At 37.4% G+C, this 9488-nt stretch overlaps 1 protein-coding gene across 1 annotated transcript in view; it reads left to right on the forward strand.

Moving 5' to 3' along the window:
* Positions 1 to 7690, forward strand: part of LOC107559498 (follistatin-related protein 1-like) — a 15268-nt gene extending 7578 nt beyond the window's left edge. The window contains exons 2-6 of the mRNA XM_016243346.1: positions 1441 to 1559; positions 2382 to 2494; positions 3740 to 3850; positions 4109 to 4197; positions 6090 to 7690. Of these exons, the coding sequence (XP_016098832.1) occupies positions 1441 to 1559; positions 2382 to 2494; positions 3740 to 3850; positions 4109 to 4197; positions 6090 to 6131 (474 nt within the window). The 3' untranslated portion in view covers positions 6132 to 7690. The remainder of the gene's footprint in view (positions 1 to 1440; positions 1560 to 2381; positions 2495 to 3739; positions 3851 to 4108; positions 4198 to 6089) is intronic.
* The last annotated feature ends 1798 nt before the right edge of the window (positions 7691 to 9488 follow it).

The following is a 9488-nucleotide window of genomic DNA, read 5'->3' on the forward strand; positions in this document are numbered from 1 at the left end:
CGACCAAATATTGTCCTATCATAACAAACCATACATCAATGGAACATTTATTTATTCAGCTTTGAGACGATTTATAATCTCAATTTCGAAAAATTGACACTTAAAGGGTTAGTTCACCCAAAAATGAAAATTAGCTTGTGTTTTACTTACGCTCGAAGAATCCTAGGTGTATATTACTTTCTTCTTTCAGACCAATCCAATCGGAGTTATATTAAAAATTGTCTTTGATCTTTCAAGCTGTTTAATGGCACTCAGCGGGTGTTGCAGTTGAACAGTCCACAAGTTGTCAAATAAAGCTCGCCCATTCATAATATAATCCAGGGGATGAATAAAGGCCCCCTGTAGCGAATCTATGAATTTTTGGCATATGACGTATGTGCAGCGCGCGCGCCTCTGCGATACGCTAGTCTTACGACTTTGTTTAATAGGAGCAAAGGAAGCAAAGTTTCCTTACTTTAGCAAAGGAAAACCAGTCTCCTCTTGGCTTATATCGAAATCCTCCGACATTCTTCTTTACAAATCTTCTGTTTGTACTTCTAATTCGTGACCGGCGTTTTGTTTTGTTCTCTCTCCGCATTCGTCACTAATCACGCAACGCCGCACATCTTACGACATCTGCCGGAACTGCTTCAGTGGATGACAGTCAATGGAAGTGAGAGAAAAGTGTTTATTACGTTTGAAATATGGATATTTTTCTTACAAAAACTCATGGATTCGCTACAAGGGGCCTTTATTCATCCCTTGGAGCCGTCTGCAGCACGTTTTATTATTAATGCGCGAGCTTTATTTGACGACTTGTGGACTGATGCATGCAACACCCGCTGAGTGCCATTAAACAGCTTGAAAGATCAAAGACAATTTTTTATATAACTCTGACTGGATTGGTCTGAAAGAAAAAAGTCATATACACCTAGGATGCTTCGAGGGTAAGTAAAACACAAGCTAATTTTCATTTTTGGGTAAACTAAACCTTTAAGACTGGTTTTGTGGTCCAGGGTCACATTTGACGTCTTTCTTTTGTAAAGTCATAGAAACAATACTGTGGATTTTTTCTTTTGCTATTGGAGCAAATGGGAACACGACATGTATATTTGTTGCAGTTTCCGCTCACCCATATATGTAGTTTGCCTTCTATGTAGTTGACTTCTGCTTCTGAGAACCCTGTAAATGTGAAAAGGGTCTATATTCTGTAGCACACAATCATCCTAGACCTGCTGCCCTACACACATTTGCAGATGACTCATTAGACAGAAATGATCAGACACATCAGTTATCTGTTCAGAGCAAACTGCACAGAGAGCAGATGACCTTACAATCCCAATCCCATTTCAATCCTATTTCCTATTCCTCTCTTCAAATAACTTATAAACGATAACCCCACTGAAACTGCTACCTGACTGAAACTGAAGTGTGGGAAAATTATTTTTTTGTTTCTTATAGAATTATGATAACGGAGACTCTCAGCTGGATTCTGCAGAGCTGCTTAAGTTCATTCAGCACAATGAAACAGCCGTTCAGATGAACTCTTACGCTGAAGAGGAGAACAACCGCCTGCTCAGGTAAAAACACACACACACAGTCACACAATCTCACAGAACTAGTGCGCATTTGTACACTTCCGTTTAAAAGTTTGGGGTCCGTAAGAATTTAATGTGACACTGAAGACTGGAGTAATGATGCTGAAATTTCAGCTGTGATCACAGGAATAAATTACATTTTAAAATATATTCAAATAGATTATGGTTATTTTCAATTGTAGTAATATTTCACAATATTACTGTTTTTAGTAATACCTTTTACTGTATTTTTGATCAAATAAATGCAGCTTTGGTGAGCAAAAGAGACGGTACCGATACAGATCCCAAACTTTTGAACGGTAGTTTACAAAATGCAGTCTGTTGTGACATACAGTATGCTTTCCATGAATAACCAAATCTGCAATATTTTAAAGTAACTGTTCATTGGAATGCAGAAGAGTTCAAAATATAGTTCAAAATATATATTTTTTCTAAAAGAGGAATGAATTTACATTTTTGAGTGAACAATCCCTTTAACCACTAGCCTACACTGTAGTTATAATCATCATAATCATCTCAGTCACACTGGACTTCTTCCTGTTTCTCTCACAGTAGGGGTTATTTGAGTTTATTGTGTCCATCTGTCTGTCAGGATGAGCCAGAGGGGGAAATCTCCATCTACAAACACTGATAAAGCCAAGCAAACATTTCACTGCACAACTGTGTGCTATACTGCATATTCGGTTAGCTAGATAAGTGTATTGAAAACACAAATAAGACATGAATTTTTAACTCTTGGTCACATCGGAATAAAATGTTTTGTTGTGAAAGGAATGTTCAAAAGATCCTACATGTATCTCACAGGAGCCTTTGTGTGGACGCTCTTGTTGAGCTCTCAGATGAGAATGCCGACTGGAAACTGAGCTTTGATGAGTTCCTCAGCTGCTTGAAACCAGGCTTCAACCCTCCTGAGAAGAGTGAGTCTCTGTCTGTCTTGCTTCTGTCTGCACCAGCATGGAGTTTACAAACGATTCCATCACTTGCGTACTGACAATGTGGACAAGTCAAGATTTGTGAGCAGTGTGAACAAAGCTATGGTGGTTTTTTATACTTAAGGAGCAGTTTTAATTCCTTCAGAGTTGGAAGTTTTGCTTCCATATTGAAGATCTTTCTTATATTCAAAGTTACATTCCCGAGTTTTCCCAGAATTGCAGAGAGGGAGCAAACGAGGGGCTTTCCGCACTTCCACAGAACGTTCCTCAGGCTGATAGGCTCCACATGCAGAACTAGGTGAAAGTTCAGTGGGAGGAGCTGCTTTCTCTGGCATCATGTGAAGCAACTTTTACACACGCAAACTCAGAACCAGTGCTGTTATTGTTGAGTGAAACTAAAATGAATTTAAAAAAAATTGGTAATTGGAATAAAGCTGAAATAAAATAATATATGAATATTAGATGAAAAACTTAAACTTAAAAATGCTTAAATGAAAATTAGAAATGTTGCCTTGGCAACTGACTAAAAAGTTGGAAGACTAAAATTACTCAAACTAAAATATAAAAATTCATGAAAATTAATATAAATATAAAAAAAAGAATAAGAATGACAAAAACATAACGAAACGACTAAAACTTAAAATAAAAACTTGTTCAAAGCTAATTCAAAATATGAATACTATAATAATATAAACAATACTAAAATAACACTGATTAGAACATAACCTGTGGGTCTGTCACATGATATAAAAGACACACTAGAGAAGAATATAAAGATCTGGAGAAGGATATATGACATTTATAAATCCTGTTGACAGTAAACTATAGCATTCATAGCACCATTGGTGTATCATAGCAGATCAGAATTAAAAGCAGATGCCCTGGCTTCTGATCTTGAGTCGACTTGCCATGATAGTTGAGAACTGCACACTTCAGTCATATTCATTTACCCTAGTTTCTCCTGGATGGTTGTAGCAGCATAGTCGTTCCACAGTAATTTCCTGTTTTGTATTTGGGAATCTGGGACACAGGCAGACAGTATTTGGTTGCAGACACAGCCATGTATTGCAAGCCTTTCAAATGGTGATGTTCAGACAGCTTTTGCTGATTTTAACTTACAGTAGTTTATAGGGAATAAAGTGTTCGTAATCAAGATACAATTTTTTGGGGGGCCTTCTGGTAACTTGTTTTGAACATTATTGTGTTAACATGGTTTGTGTGTTACTACAGAGTGTGCTCTGGAAGATGAGACCTACGAGGATGGTGCCGAGACGCAGGTAGAGTGCAACATCTGCGTCTGCGCATGTGGAAACTGGGTCTGCACTGCCATGACTTGTGATGGTGAGTTTATATCAACAAATTCAAGATAGAAAAGGAGAGTGTGGGGTAAGCTGTGCCCATTTGCACTCTAGTCAAAGTGAAAGCAGACTGAGACCTAATTATATTTCGGAATAATACAGACCATAGAAATATGACTTGTCAAAAAAAGTGATAAAGTGACACAAGGGAAGTTGAAGGGCTGACACATCTTACCCCACTTTCCCCCACATGAGCAGTACTGATTCCATTTTATAATAATGAGACTGACTCGCTCCACAGAGAAAAGCCCAGTTATTGACACTAATGGGGATCAGGAGATGACCGAAGAGGAATGGACTCGCCGTGTGGCTGAACTCAACAAGCATCAGGTCAGCTGTCTGATTTCATTCACCGCAAATTGATGTCATTGTTTATCATAAATCAATGTCAAATTGCTTACTATCTATCCTTGACTGTCCCATCTAATAAAGGCTAAATAATGGCAGAAATAAATCAACAGAGCCGATCCTCCCTATACGCAAAGTATGCAAGCTGCGTAGGGCCCCCGAAACACCAGGGGGCCCCCTTGCTCTCAAAGATGATTTAATTTTAGTTTCGTTTTTGAATTTGGCCAGTGGTTATGAAAACCGCTTACGTCATTTCTTTTAATGCAGTGCGCTGTCGCCCTTTCTATGTAAAAATCAGTCAAATCATGTAATGTGAATGTCGTACAGTCTTGCTCGAGACTAAAAAAACATACTGACTCGCTCCACAGAGAAAAGCCCAGTTATTGACACTAATGGGGATCAGGAGATGACCGAAGAGGAATGGACTCGCCGTGTGGCTGAACTCAACAAGCATCAGGTCAGCTGTCTGATTTCATTCACCGCAAATTGATGTCATTGTTTATCATAAATCAATGTCAAATTGCTTACTATCTATCCTTGACTGTCCCATCTAATAAAGGCTAAATAATGGCAGAAATAAATCAACAGAGCCGATCCTCCCTATACGCAAAGTATGCAAGCTGCGTAGGGCCCCCGAAACACCAGGGGGCCCCCTTGCTCTCAAAGATGATTTAATTTTAGTTTCGTTTTTGAATTTGGCCAGTGGTTATGAAAACCGCTTACGTCATTTCTTTTAATGCAGTGCGCTGTCGCCCTTTCTATGTAAAAATCAGTCAAATCATGTATCGTGAATGTCATGCAGTGTCTTACTCGAGACAAAAAAAAAAAAAACGAGTTGAAAGCGTACCGAGCCTCGGAAGAGACACCGTTTCTCAAGCGACAAAGGCGTTTCATTCATTCATATATCGTCATTCATAACCCCCAACCATCCCGCCCCGCCGACACAGTTTTGCGTAGGGCCCCCAGAAGTCTAGGATTGGCTTTGTAAATAAATATATTAATATTTCATTCAGTACTGAAAATATTACATAAAACATACACCACCATTTAAAAGTTTGGGTTCAGTAAGATTTTAGTAAGAAATAGCAAGAAATTAATACTTTTATTCAGCAGTGATGTATTAAATTGCTCCAAAGTGACAATAAAGACATGTTACAAAAGATTTATATTTCAGTTATTTTCTGTCATATTTAAAACTTACTGACCCCAATTTTTGAACGGTAGTGTAATTTAATCAAATTAAAAATCAACTTACCCAGTACCTTTTGTATATGAACTATATTTTTTAGGCTTCTTAGAGCCAAAACATTAAGTAAGCTAAATTTCTCAGTGTGGTGCTGCAATATGTTTAGTCTTTGAAATCGGTCACTTATGGGCTTCCATTTTAGACACGATGTTTCACAAGCGTACAGCAAATGTGTTTTTACTTAGTGTTTATCACTTCACATAACACGATGCATGCAAACAGACAATAAATCCCTCAGTAAAAGCAGGAGCTTGCTGATTTAAGGAGAGTTTTATGCTCTCACACTACTTCATACACTAACTCTTAAAATAAGTCAAATAAACCACAAAATAATGCGACTGACATAGTAAGTGGTGTTTGATGTGTAGATATCACTGACACAAAAATCCAGAACTAGCCAGTTCAAGTCCAGGCATGTTTCCCCGAGTCTGAGGGAGGACTTAGTTTGTCATTTCAACTGACTAATACACTTTTTAGAGGGCTGTAAACTGCAGGTGGTGACCTTCCTCATGGGCTGTTACACTAACTGCTTGTTGATTTTCTATGTGAAATATAAGCTGTTGCTGTCAGTTAGTTTGCCTGAGGCAAAACAAACAAACGACTGACTTCTGACGTATGCCTCCATCAGGAGACGGTGGAGAAGATGAAGACCAGCACAAAGGAGGTCTAAACCAGGACAGACACGAGGAGGGAGATGACGTGGACGAATTCCTCTCTTACTGATCACAATCAGGATTCCTGAGATTATGTACTGTTAATGGAAGAATCACACCATTTTATTACTTTTATTGCTATCCATACTGCATCTATTCTCTGGTTAATGTGTTTTATGTTGCGGTTTACTTTTCTATGTATTTCATTAGCTTTTCACCATTTTGTATGTTCATTTGTGAGTCTTCAAGTGCTGTAAATTGTTTGATTGTGTCACTCCAAACAGGCCTCAGCACTTTGTTATGGGGGCCCTTGTTTTATTCACTATTGTTTGATTTGATGTATTATTCTTTATACCGTTTATTTGTTTGTCTGTCTACGGTTATATGTGGAAATGTGTTTTCTGTTTTTGTTTTTTTTGATTGAGACAATGGCAATAGAAGAAGAAGAAAAAAAAGAGGAAAGGATTCGAGAGTGATGCTGAGAGAGCAAAACAACACGGGTTCGTCCATCAAACTCTGACTTTAGAGCTTCAAAACGAGAGATATCCTTCAGTCAGATGGTAGATACTCATGCTAAATCATCTACACGCTAGAAAGAGCTTGATGGATATAAATGCAAGCTAAATGAAGCTTGTCATGGCCACTCTCTCTCTTTCACTCTCATCTTGAAGGCAGTCATAGTCTTGAGACCTTTCGTAAAGGTGCTAATGTTAGTATTCCTCTGTTTGCTGCTTTGCTCTCTTGCTTTAGACGGTAGATAATGCTCGGTAGGACATGAAACACTTGAAGCAGAGACGGCATGGCTCAGTGGACAGAGCAGGCAATACCTTCGAATTTTAACATCATTATGGGACAACAAACCCACCATGTTGTTAATACTTGACAAACATGCTTTTTCTGCCATTAGCGACTTCGATTAGAGTAGATCACCTCCATTAGTAGAAAACAGCTGCACAGATGCGCTTGAGCTTTTTGGTTGCTAGAGGCAGTTCATGCTGAAACTCTCACACTGTGCTCAGTCCCATTCTGATGCTGGGGTTGAATCGACAAAATGAACCAACAAGCCAGATTTATTAAAAAAATAAAGCAGCTGAGCTCACAAAGATGGGACTGAGTACAGATGGAGTGATCTGAAACCAAAGCCTGATGTTTAAATTGTTGTACGAAAACCTCCAGGTATATCACTACTCTGGACCCAGCAACTACTTTATACCTGTTACTTAAAAGAACTGTCAGAATAAGGATTAGAGTTGCTATTGCCTCTGTAGTGTAGTTGCATTCTTAGCCACTTAAGAGAATGTGTGTGTATGTGTGCAAAATGCATTTGTGTGTGTGTGTTAGCATGTTTAATTTCCACTAAATTCATTCCACTAACAGTACGGCTCCTTTGTGGTAATGAGTGCCTTATAAATACAAACAGTGTGCCATGGATAAAGTGGCTTCTTCTGTAGGTATAAACCACCTAATATAGGACACAGTGCACATGAATTTTCCAGTATTATGGTAGACAGTAATTGCCTTTAATATGTCTGTATGATTGTCTTATTCAATGGGGCAGAATTAAAATCTTTTATTGTAAAAACTCTCTTGATTTTATGTATTATTCTTTATACCGTTTATTTGTTTGTCTGTCTACGGTTATATGTGGAAATGTGTTTTCTGTTTTTGTTTTTTTTGATTGAGACAATGGCAATAGAAGAAGAAGAAAAAAAAGAGGAAAGGATTCGAGAGTGATGCTGAGAGAGCAAAACAACATGGGTTCGTCCATCAAACTCTGACTTTAGAGCTTCAAAACGAGAGATATCCTTCAGTCAGATGGTAGATACTCATGCTAAATCATCTACACGCTAGAAAGAGCTTGATGGATATAAGGGGCAAAATTAAAATCTTTTATTGTAAAAACTCTCGCTCTGTTTTATTCATATTCACGTCTCTGGTTATTATTTGAAATGTAATTTGTGCTAATAATAATGTAATAATAAAAATAAAAGGAACGAGAGTTGATCTCTTAAGACTTGCAAAACTTTGTTATGATCTATCGTGTGGATTTTTCATTTTTATCTTTTCATTTTTAGAGATACTATCCTGCAAAACCATTTTGAATGTGGCTTACATGTTTTAGTTCACAAGTGGCTGTAAGAAATGGTTACATGAGAGACATTCTTGCACAAACGAGTTGTTAAAAGGTTTTCACAATGTTTTAATGTCTTTGTGTTTATCGATTTATTTCGTCCCACTGTATAATTTCATACTCCGTTTCTACACCAGTAATTCAATTATTTCAGTGGTCCGTAAAGTGCCATTAAATCACTGCTGATTCTAACTTTGCATCATTTTAAAGTTTAAGGCAGCAGTTACTAACTACAGATTTCTATTTTAGTTTATTGAATTTTAGTGAGGGTAAACAGGCCTGAAAATGGTGCCATTAGCCATATAGTTCCCAGTGTTATTTTAGTACATTTATATACTATTATAGTATTTATTAATATTTTGAATTAGCCTGTTTTTATATTTTCAGCTTCATTATAATTAAAGTTTTACTAAATTTGTGCTTTTGTTATTTATTCATTTTTACTTCAGTTCAGTCACTTTAGTACTAGCTCCCAGGGCGACATGTCTAATGTCCGTTTAAGTTGTTTAGGTTTTTATCTAATATTTCATATTTGATTTGATTTCAGCTTTATGTCAGCTACAATTGTAATAAATTTAGCTATAGCAAACACTTTTCTGGGGGAAACCAATTACAAAATCTGAATTGTTTGACAAAATATCAGCATTAGTGTACTACTCCCTTGTAGAATTTCTGTATTAAACAGATCTGTATAAACTAGAATAAACAGCCAAAGTTATGAAAACTGCAAGCTTGAACTGACCTATAGATAAACCAGATGATGGATGGGTTAAGAAACTCGCTGACTTCTTGCATACTGAAATCTAAGTGCTTGCATAACCAGCAAAAGCACCCTAAAAACTAAAGAACATACATGTTTTTTAAATGAATTCCATGGATTTTAAAGAGAAGAGACTGGATGTGTCGTTCTAGAAGAGAAGGGGGGGAATTTGTTCGAGTTATTTGTAGTAGGCTATACATGTTAGGCAACTCGCTAGTAAAGGGTCAGTGTTGCCAATTTGGGCATTTTGTCGCCAAATTTAGCTACTTTCTCATTGTAGCTGCGACTTTTTTATTTATTTATTTTTGCGACAAGGAGCTATTTTAGCTATATTCAAATAAAACTAGCGATTTTTTGGGAGATTTTTTATTTGGCCACATTCTGCCGTAGGCCCATGACCTCTCAGGTTTGCTCTCAATCATGCCAACGAGTCTGCGCCGTGAACACACCAGTACGCCTGCCATGATGCACACCACAATTCCA

The sequence above is a fragment of the Sinocyclocheilus grahami genome, unplaced genomic scaffold (assembly GCF_001515645.1).
Source record: "Sinocyclocheilus grahami isolate Dianchi unplaced genomic scaffold, SAMN03320097.WGS_v1.1 scaffold688.1, whole genome shotgun sequence".
Taxonomy (NCBI): domain Eukaryota; kingdom Metazoa; phylum Chordata; class Actinopteri; order Cypriniformes; family Cyprinidae; genus Sinocyclocheilus; species Sinocyclocheilus grahami.